At 37.9% G+C, this 15,396-nt stretch overlaps 1 protein-coding gene across 3 annotated transcripts in view; it reads left to right on the top strand.

The window, feature by feature from the left end:
- UPF2 (UPF2 regulator of nonsense mediated mRNA decay) overlaps nucleotides 1-14,934 on the top strand; it is a 71,395-nt gene extending 56,461 nt beyond the window's left edge. For 2 of the 3 annotated variants that reach the window (XM_062580716.1, XM_062580726.1), the window contains exons 20-22: nucleotides 2,104-2,245; nucleotides 6,035-6,155; nucleotides 13,598-14,934. In XM_062580716.1, the coding sequence (XP_062436700.1) occupies nucleotides 2,104-2,245; nucleotides 6,035-6,155; nucleotides 13,598-13,607 (273 nt within the window). In that variant the 3' untranslated portion in view covers nucleotides 13,608-14,934. Of the gene's footprint in view, nucleotides 1-2,103; nucleotides 2,246-6,034; nucleotides 6,160-13,597 lie in introns of those variants that run through there. The other variant, XM_062580734.1, reaches the window with a different exon arrangement.
- Nucleotides 14,935-15,396: the final 462 nt, after the last annotated feature.

Here is a 15,396-nt window from a genome sequence, read left to right as displayed (position 1 = left end):
TATCTGAGCGATTTTATGCCAGGTGGGTGTGAACCAAAGGAGATTTAGATAGGAAAAGGAAAGGACTCTGTTAGCAAACAGATTTCCTCTCATTTAAAGGACTTCAGCAAGATTGCCTAAAGTAATCCTGATCTGCACAGAACAGTCAAATCTGTCCTTGAATGTTCTTACCTTGATGACATTGTTTATCAGTTCTATAATATAGTCCAGTCTTCTGAATGGAAAAAAATATTTCTCACCATTTTCAAGTTTGCCAGGAAACATGTTGAACATGAAGTCCCTACATTCTCTCTAGATTTTTATAAGAAATTTTAAATACACTTGTTTTGTACATCAGGAATGTTTCATTAGCTCAGTAGTCCTCAGATGCTTTAGTAATTGTCACCAGTGGTTTGGTTTCAGCTGGCAGCCGTCAGATTGCCTTGGAAATAGTGATGCTGGGATACAGTGATATCTTCTGAATCTGTTTCCTTTCCCCCTTTTTTTTTCTTGTTTCCTTTCTTTTGCTTTAAGCATTCTGTCTGAAAACACTTATCAGTCCCATTAAGCTGGTGAAGACAGAACAGCCAAAAAATAAAGGATATATTAAGATAGCTACATCATTAAGCTCCTCGCCAGTGGATTGATGTTGTTACCCTGAGATGCTGCTAATGGATTAGATGGTTATTTGTGTAATTTGCCTAGAGCTTTTTGAGAATATTCAGAAACGTGCTTAGTTTGCTCAGCAATGAATAACTAAAGCTTACTTTTTTTATATAATTCGAAGAATTTCCATTTTTATTCTTATTCTTCTCCAACATCTGACAAGCTTGTATTTGTATTCAGTATAACTGGTAGATGTAATGAGGGAAAAAAAAAATCCTTTGCCTCATTGAAACAGTTAAGATCAAGTATTACAAAGATTCTAGGGGGGAGGGAAACTGAATACAGTGAAGCCATATCAACTAAAAGACTTGTTTAAAACACATTTGTTTGCATTCTTTATTTTCGAACGTTGCATTTGAGTACTTGGTGTCCCCTCGTGTTCATCGTTAGTCTGTTGCTAGGAGGGCACTGCTATGTAAGAGATACTTTGAGATTTCAAAGTAATTACTGCATGAAATACAACAGATACACTATGAGGATTTTGCTTTTGCTGCATATTGTCACATTAGAGGTTCTTATATATCTTTTTTGTCAGCAGGTTTTGACAGTGCAGCTGAAAAGAACATGAACAAATTTGCCTGTTTCTATTTCTGTGGAAACAGATCTTAGATGACAAGAACAGGCAACAGGGTTCATAGTAGTTCCTTGAATCGGAGAGGGATTATTTTTAAATACGTTGCTGTAGTTATAGCAGGGAAATGTTTATTTCTAACAAAGGTGCAATTGAAAGGGGAAGTGGAATTTTTTTTCTAAATGTATTTACAAACTTTGAAAGAGCTTCTGAAAATTATCACTTCTATTTTGGAATAATTTTAAAATATTTTTCTGTGAAAATAAAGCCTTGCATTTTTAGAGTCTGGGGAAAGAGGAAGCATCTTCCATATGCCTTTCTGAAAATCCCAGCTTTAGTTTTCTGAGACCGCAAATTTACCTTTGTAACTTAAATCAAATGTAAAGTGGTAGTGTGAACATTTGGGGAGGAGGTGAAAAGGGAAAGATTAAATTTGATTGAATTTGACACCACAGTTGTCTCTTCACCAATAAGCACTAAGGAGCTAGAATCATTCATAAAATGTAGAGTAATGCCAGGGTATTTGAAAACCTTAGAGCATTTCCCCTTTGTTAATCACAGGAGATAACAGTAGAAATTACTGGGTTTTGGGGGAGAGGTATGGGGGTTATCTCTTTGCAGGGTAACTATACAGTGCAGCCGTTATAGTCTTTTGTCTTAACAATACATCTGCCTTTTCTGTGCATTCTACATGACTTTGGAATGTTTAAATATGTTTTATTTTCTCATGCTTCATTGTGTAAAGTAGATTCAAAAATCAACGTGCTTCCCAGTAGAAAAATTTGCAGAAAGTATCTCATCGAGGAGCCTAGAAATAAATATATGTACAAGTCTGTCTTGTCCTTTGGGTCTGTGATGGGTGCTTAAAGGCTTGTTTTATTTTGCAGTTTAAGATCCTAAATGTACCAATGTCTTCCCAACTTGCTGCAAACCACTGGAACCAGCAACAAGCTGAACAGGAGGAAAGAATGAGGATGAAAAAGCTCACTTTGGATATCAATGAACGACAAGAACAAGAGGACTATCAAGGTATGAGTACAAAAATATTATTTGTGATAATTACTAGTTCAAGTTCTGAACATTAGCTTTTAATTCCTTATGGAAAGCTTATACTTCAGTTTCAGTAATTCATATTTACTCTTTGTATTCTGTGCTTGTAGAAGTTCACATAGCATTTCCATGAAGGAGAGCTCTTAAGTGGGCCACAGTAAATCTCACTTTTTAGTTTGGGAAAGGGGAAGAATTGAGGTTTTTGTTTCCTTCGAAATAAAATAACATAACACAAAATAAGTCTGTTGTTGATGGAACTGTCTCAGTTATTGGAAGAGAAGTGAGTTGGATACAAGAGGAATTCTTTCTGTGCAACTTGCCAAAAAATAATGATAAAAGGGCTTTAATTTACTAATAGAAAAAGATATTTAGGCTCTTCATGCTAAGACTTGCAAGTATTAGGTGGTAGCTTTTGCCTCAGAAACGGCAAAGGTCAACTGGAAGTCATATTGCTAAAGTTTCTAGAAGCCCAACAGATGCATAACATGAGAATATATCAACAGAATCAAGGTTTCATACTAATTACATGATCTGAATTAAAAAAGCATATATTTGTGTGTGTGTATATATGGGGGTTTTATTTTATATATATATATATTATATATATTTTATATATATAAAAAAAGTAAAAATGAGTATTTTGGCTGATTGGCTAAAATGGGCTAATTGAAGCAAACAGTTAAAACAGGAAATCAGCAATAGCCTGTAAACCAGTGTACTTGATGTGTTTTGTCAGACTCAACTTTCTTTGGCTTACTCTGGTGATAAAGAAGGCCAAACCAAATAAAACTAATGGTGTTCCCAGTTCTTACATTGGTTTTTCCATTTAACATCTCCAGGGTTTTCCATGTTTGTTTCGGGTGTTTCCTCCACCCACCCACCCACCCAAAGATGTTGCAATCTTGTGGCAATCACAATATAAGTAGTTAATTATCAGGTAAGCCCATTTAAGGTATTTAGTGAGAGGTCAGCATTCATCAAGAAATAGGGGATTTTAAATTTAAAGCAGCTCTGTTTATAAAAACACTATGGAATCTACCACTTTCAGGATTTTGAGTAACAAAAGAGCTAAATTCATAATCTTTAAAAGGATTATTCTTCCAAAGGGAGCGCATGCAGAGCTCTGAAATGGTAACGCAGCTCGTATTTAGTACTAAACATCATAATCTGCTTCAAAATTTATTTTCTAAAGCACTTCCCTGTCATGAAGCCCACTTGTGGAAAAGGAGGAAAAACAGTAGCTTTCCAAATTAGACGTTTGAGTACAGTCTCAGAGGTTTAAAGTGTTTCCAGCCCCCCATTAAGAATGCTTCTGGCTTTTGTGATGGTCAGAGCATTTGCGTGGTTATGATTTGTCATGTGACTTGTGTAAATCTTCATAAATTACGGTAAGTCCCTTTAATGTAGCATTTTTTTTGTGAGTTCTTGTACTTTGCATCCAAAACAAGGATTCAGTTTATTTTGTCATAATGAAATGAATTGGATGGCTGATACCGATTGATAAGCAATAGTGCTCAATTTTGCACTTTCCTATAGACTTTCTGGGTGCTATGTGTAAAGCATTAACATACAGGAAAAAAAATCTACGCAGGAAAACAGTTTTTTCCATAATTTATATAAAGTTTAAAAACAGCTTCTCACCCCTATATTTTAATCTGGGTAATATATACACTAAAAATCTAACTAGAAATGATATTTTAATTTGATAGATTAAACAAGCCAAATTGCCTTTCTTTTTTTTAGAATATTTTTTAACTTGATTTTGTGTGATCATCTTTTAATTTTAGTGTCAGTCTGGCTGTAACAAGTTGGTATGTGAACTCTGAAAGAAATTTCTGTTTCAAGCTTTCAAGTTACCAAAGGAGGAGAAAGACTTAATTTCTGGAAAAAAACGCCTTAAGTTATCCTAACGTTTCTATGCATCTGTACAAGATAGCTAATAAATGAAGTCTGAAAGTTCACTTATGTATGATGTACTTGTAGTAGTATTAGATAATCATTTAATATTTCAATAATATATTTATTAGTACTCCAAAGATTTTTTCTTTCTTAAATTTGAAAATAGCATTAAGAACTGGGTGAATCTTTAATTTAGATTAATATTTTTCTATGTAGGGTTTTTTCCCCGCACTAAGAGCAAGGTTGGGTGGCATGACCTCAGCATAGCTAATACGTTGGGTTCCCTTGCCTGCCTTCTGTCTGTTTTCTCAGTTACTCAGTTTTCTTGTTCCTGGATTTTCACAAACCACAAACTTCTTTTTTTTTTCTCCGCTGTGTCGAGAAGGGAAGCAAGATCGGCGTGCACACACTTGCTCACTCATCGCTTGCTTCTAGCACCTGGCTGGCAACGTACCATAATCTCTTGCCACTGCCTTCCTGGCTCTAGTTGTTTTGCAGAGATCTGTGCTGATGCCCAGACTTGAAGGCTGGGGTTTCCTGATGTTTACAAAGATGGGCCATTTAATGTGTTGGAGGGCTTTCTTAGCCAGTCGTGCTCAGGAGGTATACAGAACATATATATATATATTCTTAAAGCACGTATTCATATGTGGTTTAATAACTGACATCAGTATTGTGCTAAATCATTTGTAGTTGCTCCCTATTTCTCAGAGATTGAGTAGGTGGGTTCATGACTTGTGCAAGTCGTTGCCAAAGTAGTTGAACACTGTTTCTAGCAGGTGATGGGTAAGTGTCTCCAATGAGATTAGCAGAGATTAGAGAAGCAGACAGAGCAGACTTTCAAACACAATCCATTTAACAGCTTATTCCACTTTTCCCCTTCGTTTATTCCATCTGTCTGTGTTTGCTGAGCAATGTAGCTTTTTGCAGAGGTGGACTGTCAGAAACGCTCTCAATTAGATGTGCCAGCATGTGGCAGTAGGTTCTGCGAAGGTTCCTCTGATGAGTTCCTAATTGCACCAGACACTTAACCACTAACTTAGTCTGATCAGAAGCCTTTTTATTTTGTATTTTTATTCTTTAATCATAATATGTAAATATTTCTCATTCCTGGATAAATGAATCTTTACCAAATGACAGAAGCCTGATGTTTCTACCTAGCTTTAACTGCCCAACAGTTGCACATCCAGAGCCAAGCTAGCCAGTGTAGGCCCCTTTACGATCAGTGGGAAGAAATGGGTGCATGCAGAAAGTGCTAAAATCAATCCCTAAAGCAGCTGGCGTAAGATGAGTGAGCTGAGTCACCCTCTTCAGGTGTCCGTTTGTCTCTTGTCTGTTAAAGGATCCTGTTATGGCTAGTTTGGACTTAAATACCTGACTTCTAGATGCCTAAATCAGGACAAGTCTCTCCTTGAGTCTTTAATTGGCAGCAGCGTTGCGCAGTTGTTACTATTTCAGAGTAGCTTTGTGCTGTGGCCTATCACGCTGCTGTGAACCTTTGTCCCTGACTGATAAAGTCAGTTGTGGCTTGTATGTAATGAAAGAAAAGGTCATAGCTCCTTCCTTAAGCACTTGTGGTGAGATCAACTCCTTTTGGTTGCTCCTATGGGAACATCTAGGAACATCTGGAAATACAAGTTTGCATGACAGGGTAGCTTGAATATGTCAAAGCTGTCTGTGCAATCTTAATAACTTTTTAACATTAACTGTTGTGGATATGTTAGCATCCACATAGCATAAGGAATTTTAATCCTCAAGTAAAGGAAAGCATACATAAGAAATCTTAATTCATGCCTCTGAAAATGGTTTAAATTCCTCTTCAGAAAGATGCATGCAAAATGTATTTAATTTTCTGTTTTGAAATTACAGAGATGTTGCAGTCCCTGGCACAACGTCCAGCTCCTGCGAATACTAATCGTGAACGGCGACCTCGTTACCAGCATCCGAAGGGAGCACCTAATGCAGATCTAATCTTTAAAACTGGTGGGAGGTAGGACAATCTTCCTTTAAATTGGGTAATTCTGATTCTAAGCAAGTGATTACCTTCATAATTGAAACAGATAATGGCCTGCATAGTGTGAATTTGTTAATACTTTCCATTCTGAAGTATGCTGTTAAAATACTAGCAAGTCAGTGTTTTGTCCTTCTGGTAGTATGTTTGTAATATGTTATTGACAGAGATTTGGAAGACACAATGTTTTTAGATGTTAAATGGTTAGTAGAGTTTAAAGCACTGGTTGTAGGGGAAGAGATGCGGCCCTCAGTGAGATGGGGAAGACAATGTTCAAAAACCTCTAGAGAAATTCCTGTTGTGATGTTTCAGTTCTGTGAGCTTGCGAGCTCTGTCTCTGTATTTGAAGCCCCAAATAGAGAGAAAATGCAGCACAGCAGATCTTGATCCTGCGGATGAGTACATAAGAATCAACAGAAATGGTTAGAGACTGTTAAATTTATCTGAAATACTGTACATCTGGGGTGGGTCGCTGGCAGTAAGAGTAAATGGAATGTGATTACTGCTTCTAAAGCAAACTAACACCCAAGAGGAGCAGCAGCCTATCGGCAAAAGGTTTTAAGTTACTGTCAGAGTTGTCTAATAACTTGCTGGCTGTTAATAGTCTGTTCTGCAGCTTAGTAGTTCGCAGCATGGGCTTGAGTATAGACAGACTCTTCATATTAACACTGCAGCCAAAATTTGAGTAGTTGGAGATTCAGGTGAAATGCAGTGTTTCCATGTTTTTTCCTCTGTTACAAGTTAATTTTGGGGGTAGATAGATGGGAGCAGCTAGTGGGAGGGGAGCGGGGGAGTTTTCCTACTGTTTGGCCTGTCTTTATAAAAACTGGAAAGACGTTCAGCACTTACCATAACACGGAATTTGTCAGCTCTTTTTTCTGGTGCGTTTTAGAGCTTTTTGATGATCTCTTACTCCACTGAACCGCTGCAGAGATACAGCATGTATTTAAAAATGTATTTGTTTTAAAATGCAAGGTTTTTAAAAAATTCTGTTTTTTTTAAGAAAAACCTTAAGCAGATGTAACTCAGTACCAGTGCTGTCCGTGTAGCTTTTTTATATTGCTATGGCCTAATACTTTCATAGAAATGCAAACTATTCAGTTACAGGAATTGCTGTAACATGTGCAAGTGTCTCATAAATAGAGCTGTAAGAGAAGACTATACAATTATTTCGGTCATCTCTTACAAATTCTTTAAACATACATGAGAAGCACCCTGCAGTTACCCTTTAAATGTGCTATTTGCAGCTTTTTATGCTGTTCTTTTGAAATCTTTTTATTTGAAAATGTTTTAGGGAAAATAATCTGGGACTTCGCAGTAAACTAGGTCAGGCACTGGCCGGAGAACAGTTCAAGCAGTGTTTGCTGCTCCGAACAGCCATGCCACGCGCTGGCAGTTCTGCTCTCGCTCTGCATTATGTAATTTGCTCTTTGTTCCTGTTAATCTGTAAGCGCCTTAGAGCAGGGACCAGGAAGTTTGCTTTAGTGGGCATATTTAATTTGTTGTGTAGCGTAATGCTCGGGCTTGCAGTCATGTGTCACTTGAGCCACCTTAGGCTGCTGTAATGCGACGCTACTTTTCTTCACCCTCAGTGAAAGATATTTAAGTGAAGTTATATTTACCAAAGGTTGTGTCCTCCCATCGCTTACCACCAGCAGTAGGTTGTAACGCAGTTAATGTCTGTACGGCTTCTGGTTTATAGCACGCGCTGAAGATTGCCCTCCAACTTTGAGGGGCGATCTTGCAGTATCCTTGCTCGGGCTGCCTTGGTGCCCGCGGGTTCCACGGAGGACGCTAAAATATTTTCTTTTTTGTTGTGAGCCAGTTTTCATACTATGAGCTATTAATTTTCGTAAGTGTTTGAGGAAATGTTCACTTTATTAGAAGTAACTTGTGTAACTTCAGATTTTATCACTTAAATGTTGAGTGAGCTGTTTTGAGTTTCTTCTTCATATATGAAGGTGACTGGTAGGTTAATTTCCTTCAATAGTGACTCAAAGCTAAGTAATTTTAGTGTTTATTTGGAAAAAAAAAAAAAGTGCTGCTTTCTTTAAGGTGCATAAGTTTTTGATCTAAATTGCTGGAGGTGAGGGATGACCCGAGGCCGTAGAGCTCCTGGCTGACTCCATTGCACCATCTAGTCTGACGGATTCTGAAAGTGGATGTTTAGATGGGGAATTTCTTGCATTTAAAGTAACATAAGAGAGTGAAGAAACTGATTTGGTGTTTTACCTTCACTTTTGTATTAATAAAACATGCCCTAAGCATCAAATGTGTTTTAGAAAGTATATCTAAATCTACCTATCAAAATGGTTGAATCAAAGATCAGGGGCTTTTGGTATGTTTTTGGTCTTGAACAACCTGACCTAGCTTTCTCGTTCCCTGCTTTCACGGCAGGAATTTGGACTGCCAGAGAGTCTTTCCAATCTAATTTTTTCTGTGGTTCTATTTTGCTCTGCCAGGGTGCTGGAGATTATTATTTGTATGAATTTAATTTTCACAAAAGGAAACAAATTTGGCAACTCCTTCACTTATGATAAAACATCAGTAAATGGAAGAATGAATTAGTGGCTGTTCCTATAATGCAGTTCACTTAAACACTGCAGAAATTTTGTGTGTCCCGTAAGTGTTTCTGTGATGATGAAATGCAATGAGATTTACAGATTTTGTCAGATTAAATATGAATAACCAATTTTTAGGAAATTTGAGCATAGAGAAACAGGCCTTACCAAAAAGTTTTAATGCATTGAAGTTAAAACTCTATTAAAAGCATAGCTTCCAGACTCGCTGCTGTTCCGAAACTTTAGTAAAGAGGAACTGTGCGTATCAAAAGTGAGGAGTTTTGAAGAAAACCTCGAATAATTCTCAGTGGTAGGATGGCTTGGGATGCGTTCCTAACCTGACAAACGAAATTGCATTCAAGTTCATTGATAATTTCAGATCTGTTTGCATCTGACTCTTGCTTCTCTTTAATCTATTTAATAAAGAAAAATGAAGCATAAAGGTAATAACAGGATGCTAAGATTTTATTAGCTAAATATTCTCGTAATAAAGACTGTTTTAGTAATGCTGAAAAATGAAAGCACGGATAATCAGGAAAAATGTGAATTTAACATCCGGCTCTCCTGTTCCTGGTACTGGGCAAGAACGCTTTATATGTCCCTCGGTGAATAGTTAGCGTATTGATCATTATTATATTCTGAAAATTTAAATTCAGGAATGATTCAAATACTGGAGGTCTCAGTCAGGCTAAACCCAGTTGCTATTCCTCTGTGAGCCTCAATCCATCTGACCGTCACCGCTTTTGTAGTCTTTCCTTGGTTGCCGTTCTCAGTGATCTCCTGATTGCTTTTCCAAAAGATGGACAGGAGATGGACAGAAGATGGACAGGGCCTCAGTGCAGCAGTAATATTGTGCTCTTGCTCTAAGGATTTTTACAATTAAATTGCTCTCATCTGCACATTCTAGGCATTTTAAATGTTTAAAAATATGATATTCTTTTCAATTCTGTGGGCTAGTTTGTTCGCCTTATCCTCTGCCACCTTTTTTCATCACTATTTTAATCTTGACTTCTTTTCAGTTGTCGTTTTTGACCCTGTCCTACCTTCTTTCTCCTACTAGACGTATGCACTAGCATCACCTTCCGTGAAAGCCATTCAAACCTGGCAGCGAAATGCAAACCTCCATTTTTGGGTCTTTGTAGGGAGGAAGGCCAGTTTTTTTTTCTTCTTCCCCCGCACTCTGCAACTTCTTTTGGCAGACTGCTCTGGATAAGGGCTGAAGAGAAGAAGCTGAGCCCAGTGATGGCTGCCTTAGCAATAGGGTGCTTTTGGGCACCCGCACTGCAAGTGTGGGAGATGCGTCCAAAGCGCATAGCAGAGGTGAAGAGGCCTGATGGCAGTAATAGTTTAGAGGAAAAGAAAGACGAAAGCATGTGTATTGATGTATCCATTTATCAAAGATGTTCTATTTAAAAGGGATTCTTAAACATACTTGTATGCTCAAAACTGGAGTTTTGTGGCCATCTGGAAACTACCAGTACTCAAAACAGCTTCCTGATACAGGCTGGTTTGTATACTATGACTTTTGTTCGGGTTTATTTCAGCGTATTTTATGACTTGAAGAGATATAAAATAATTTGTGCAATATGAAATTCATGTGCTTGGACTAGTCTAGGTTTTGTGGATTGTCTGAATCTAACATTTACAGTGCAGAAGTTACTAATTAGGGTGCAGAAAATGACCAGGGCACCTTCGAGTCACATGCTTGGAAATATGACTGGTGCATAGAATATATTTTTGCACAGGTTAATTGATAACCATTATTTAAAATCAAATATTGCTCTTTTTATATTTATATCCATTATATATATATATATATATATATATATATATATATATATATATATATATATGAAATATATATAGGCTAACACATTCTGCAGTGTAAAACTTCCAATTTTGTTATTCAGAGCCCTTACTCATAGCAGCAGCAATGTATCTAGACTGAGTCTACAAGCATTTATAATTCTTGAAATTTCTCTTCCATCCACGGTAAGGTACAGTATTTTTGTAATCTCTATATCATAAAATGTTTATTGCTTTCATCACTGAAAAATCAAAGTCACCTCACGGCGCTGTACGCCAATACACTTAACACTCCTGTGCGGAGTAAAAGTGATCTTTTGTCCAATCTCATAGCTCTGTGAGACCAGAAATAAGCTGACGGTTCATGGCATGAGAGGTACTTGAATTTAAATTTCCATGGGTTTAAGCTAGTGCTCTGTCCAGTATTTTTCTTCTCTTCCTATATATACAGCACACAGAAAGGTAAATATGCTATCTATGAAAGGCCAGTTTTGAGCAGAGGAGAGCTGAAGGCTCCCCTGAGGTTCTCTCTGTCCATGCAGGGAGCAGGATCTGAGCTTCGGATGCTCTCCAGGTTCTCCTCCACATGAGGAAATGTCCTTCTGCTACCCCGAAAGCTCGTGCAACTGAAAGTAACAAAATGTATTTGGTAGAATAAGACACACAAGAGAAACGCTTGTGAAAAAGCGTTATGTCTAAAATATGTTCTAGGTGTTCGTTGTGTTTCTACTTCATGTTCCTGTTTTTGTTTAATGTGATTAGGCGAGAGAAAGGGAACAGACAGCACCGAAGCTGAGATTAGTCATGGAAAGCAAAGCAGCAAGTGAGTTTTGAGAGGAGGTGTTTGGAGGAGGAGGAGAAGGAAGGCGCCCGAAATTCGTGAAGAAATAAGTTGCTCCAGAAATATAAAGAGCAGTGTGGGTTGGTGGAGGACAAAAAGGGATTAAGGAGAAGTGTGTAACTTCATCTCAAAGATCTCCTATGTTAAGAAATTATAAGAATTCTTTTACGATACTGTCGTGTCAACCATATGCAGAAAGGACTTGATTTCACAAGTCAGATATATTACCCTAGGCACGTTTCGGTTCTGAGTCATTGCTTTGTCTTGCTGCCTTAGTCTCCCAACGTCGTATGTGTAATGGATTCTTAATAATTTCCTAACCCATAATGTGCATTTTCTGTTCACATTTCTGTGTATTTTCTACAAGTTCCAGTTTTCTTTTCCAGATGTGGTTAAGTTACTGTGGTGGGTAAAATGTATCTGTGTTCCCCAACCACATGGAGGATGCAGCAGTATTAATGCTTGTGCAGTGCTGCGGAGAAGCTGAGTATAAGATTGTTACAGAGTTCAATAACAGTTATTAGCAGGGGAGGGAGGTGGGGAGTTGCTTCAAAAAATTGATTCGTTTTGCACATACAGTTTAAGGGGTTTATAATTATGTACAAACTTTGATCTTGCCAATTACAGGTTTGGGCTTTTCTTTGAATTGAAGGAAGATGAATTCTTTCTTTCTTTTTTTTTCCTCTCTGCTGGCAAAGTGATGTAGTGGTATATTCATAGCTTTTCTCTGTTTAAAAAAATTGTAATTTTTGTCCCTGACTGATTTTTAAACTGTGTAATACTCAGGAGTTTTGTACTGTCTGCAAGTTTATAGAGACACTTAATGTAAAGTATGTTTAAAAAAAAAAAAAAAGAAAGAATTAGTAGTGGTATTTTTAATCAGCAGCATCTTGCCCTAATCATTTGAAATGCAATTTACTGCTTTATCTACCATCACATTGCCAGGGCAGCTGCTATTTAGGATGAAATAAATTTTTACTAGGTTAGATACAGCCAGTCCTAACCTAGTTCCTTCCCTCCACCTCAACAGGTAAAATTATTTTTAAGGGGAAATGGAGAGGTAAAGGCTCGTGCTCTGTAACTTGTTGATGTTTAAAGTTTCTTCTCAGTTTTAGCATTCTGCAAGTTAAATTTCATTTTACTAAATGTATTAAAATTAAAGCTCCTTGCTTTGCAACCATATGGCCAATGTTTCTAATGTTTTGTGTGTCACAAAGAATTGGGAGTATAATATTACATAATTCTGAAACACAGTTAAAATCAAAATTGAGAAATAGAAGCAATACCACAGATAAAGTTCCAGACATATCTCAGCTCAGTACTTCCTGATAAAAATATACAGTGTAAATAAAACACATGATCGTATTACATAGATTGCTACAGTAATTCAGCATTCTTATCTTATTTGATAAATATTTGAGGTATATGCACCAATGCAAAGAATACTAGCTGTATGGTTTAGGTGGTGAAAGACTTTATATAGCCCTTGAGATTCCTTATGATCATAAATACTGTCTAATTTGTGCTCTGGTTTCTACCACTAAAATTAATTTACATTCTAGAAGTCAACTGTAAAACAGTGTATTTGATGGCTCCCCGATCTGATGGCTAGATTAGCACTGCTTCTCGATTTCTCTGATCTTTTTGTATCGTGTTCCTGCAAAGTGTCATGACTGTTCAATGCATGTTTTTGTTCTTATGAAATATAAATGCTATTTCTCATGGGTAGAGCTGTTTTTCATGTACAAAGGATAGCCAAAGATTTTAGTGCAGCTGTTATCTATCTGAAAATGTTATTCTAAACAACTCTAGCGAGCCCTTCCTAATCATTCTAAAATACTTCTCCTAAACATTAAGAAATTGTGCAGAAAAATGGAAACTATTTGAAATATCTTGTGCATTAGTAGAAGTGACAGTTATCTGTGCACTTTAGGTAGTTTAGCATCTATTCTGGGAGAATAAGGTAGATGTCTAATTCTGAACTATTTTAGATGCTGAGATACTGTGTAGAGGGTTGTTTTTCTAGTGTAACTGCCTTCTCTTGGCAGGTGCAGTCTTTTTAAAAACTTGTACAGCTAACAGAAATACGTAACTTTAAAATGTGGAGACTAGAAGAGTTAACAAATCACTATCGATTGATTCCAGGGCTGCAAACCTGTGCAATATCAGATGTGTTAATATTAACCTGTTTCTTTTGTGCTTCCTTCCCTTAGGAGACGTTGATCCAGCAGCAAGTGTCGTTTCATTAGGTCCCGTATCTCTGAAGTTGTGGATAGTGGAGTCCTCCAGCAATTAAGTGAGAGCAGTGGACACATCTCAGCATGTCAGTCTAGAGCGTTCAGAATTGAAACCTGGGACAGGCTGGGGCCGTGGGGCAGAAACAGCAGCCTCCTCTCTTCCCCCCTCAAAAAACCCGCACAGAACAAGTGGAAGCTTCCAGGCATGGCCTACCAAAAAAAAAAAAAAAAAAAAAAAAAAAGGCAAAAAAAGGACAAAAAAAAAAAAAAAAAAAAAAAAGCATTTTGTTACCGGAACTGTGTAAGGGTTAATCTTCTCATAAGACAGAAAGCACATGAATGAGATGGTTAACTTGACCAGTGAGCAGCTCACTGAAAACAAAGATCAACTTGGAAGGAAGATGGATTACACTGGAACAGGAGAGGTCTTGACGGCTCAGTACGTGGGAAACAAAGTTACGCTATCTCTTAATCGAGTGGTCTGTTTGAAGAATGTTCTTTGGGGGCTCCAACTCTACAGCAGAAAAGTGTAGAGCAAACAGTAAAATCTAACAGGAAACCCTGACGTGTAGGACAACAAAATTATGACATTATCAAACATCAGATACTCCTCAGAGAGAAAGTTTTTGGTTAAGGAATAACTCTTTTTTTTTTTCTGTAAGACAAACAAGAAAGAGAAGTTGGGGTGGGGTGGGCTGAAAAACTTAAGAGCCAAGGAGGTAAAATGTCTATTAAGGTTTAAAACAAAATGTGAAGCTGATTAACACAGGGTGTTGACCCCTGTTGCTTGGAACAGCCTGACACCAGCGTAAGAACAGGGATATAATGAGCCCATTGTAGGTATCATTGAAAACCAAAACGTGCCAGTCAGCATGACAGGAGGATGTCAAGGAGCGGATCCAAATGTTTTGTTGATCTTCATGGGTTGATAAGCCTCTGTGTCTATTGAAACAAACAAACAAAAAGCTTAAAAAAAGATTTAAATAAGTCTGGAAACAAGTAGAATTTCTATTTTTTTCTAAGTAGAAATGAGGTTTCTTGGTCTGTTTCTGACAATCTGTTATTTATTAGCATAGGGTTTTGTTTGCTTTCAGGTAGAGGTAGTTCATTCAGTTAAGGAGCTCATCTGTATGTTACTAATTCTTTATTTTCTAGCTCTTTTAAAATTCTTTTTACCACTGTTTTTTGGTTTCTGCATGTAGGAAGAGAGACTTGTAAAATTGTAACATTTCATACAGAAATGCCGCCCGATCTTCACCAGCTTCAGAAATCTGACCTTTGCCAATGCTGCAATAAAGTGTTGTAATTTAGAATAGGTGTCTGTCTCCGTAAATTCACTTTGGTCTTCTGCAGCGATCTTCTGAACACCTTGTGGCATCCCAGGGGGCTCCAGCTTGGGCACCGCTTCCTACGAGCAGCGTTGAAAAGAACAGCTGGCCTCCTACCAAAGCAGCCTTCCTGCCCTAAGAAACCTGCCGACGGGCGTTAAAACACGCCTGCCGACTCGGTGAGAGCCGCAAGACCTGCTTGCCCTTCAGCGAAGCTGTGAAACAGCCGGGACGGTCTTCTCGCGCGCGGCTCCGGCGCCGCCCCGGCCGCGAGGGGTGGTCGCCTCCCGCTCTGCCTTGCGCAGGCCTGGGGCGGACTGACCCAGAAAACTGGCCTGGGCTTAGTTTTATTTCCTTTTTTTTTTTTGGCTAAATAAATCTTAATCCACGGTAGTTGCCTCTCTTGGCTCGTTACGTGGCTGCTGGGTCTTGTGCCAGCACGCGGAA

Source organism: Rhea pennata, chromosome 1 (assembly GCF_028389875.1).
Source record: "Rhea pennata isolate bPtePen1 chromosome 1, bPtePen1.pri, whole genome shotgun sequence".
NCBI lineage: Eukaryota > Metazoa > Chordata > Aves > Rheiformes > Rheidae > Rhea > Rhea pennata.
Note: the sequence above shows the minus strand (reverse complement) of the source record. Positions and strands in the feature narration are given on the sequence as shown.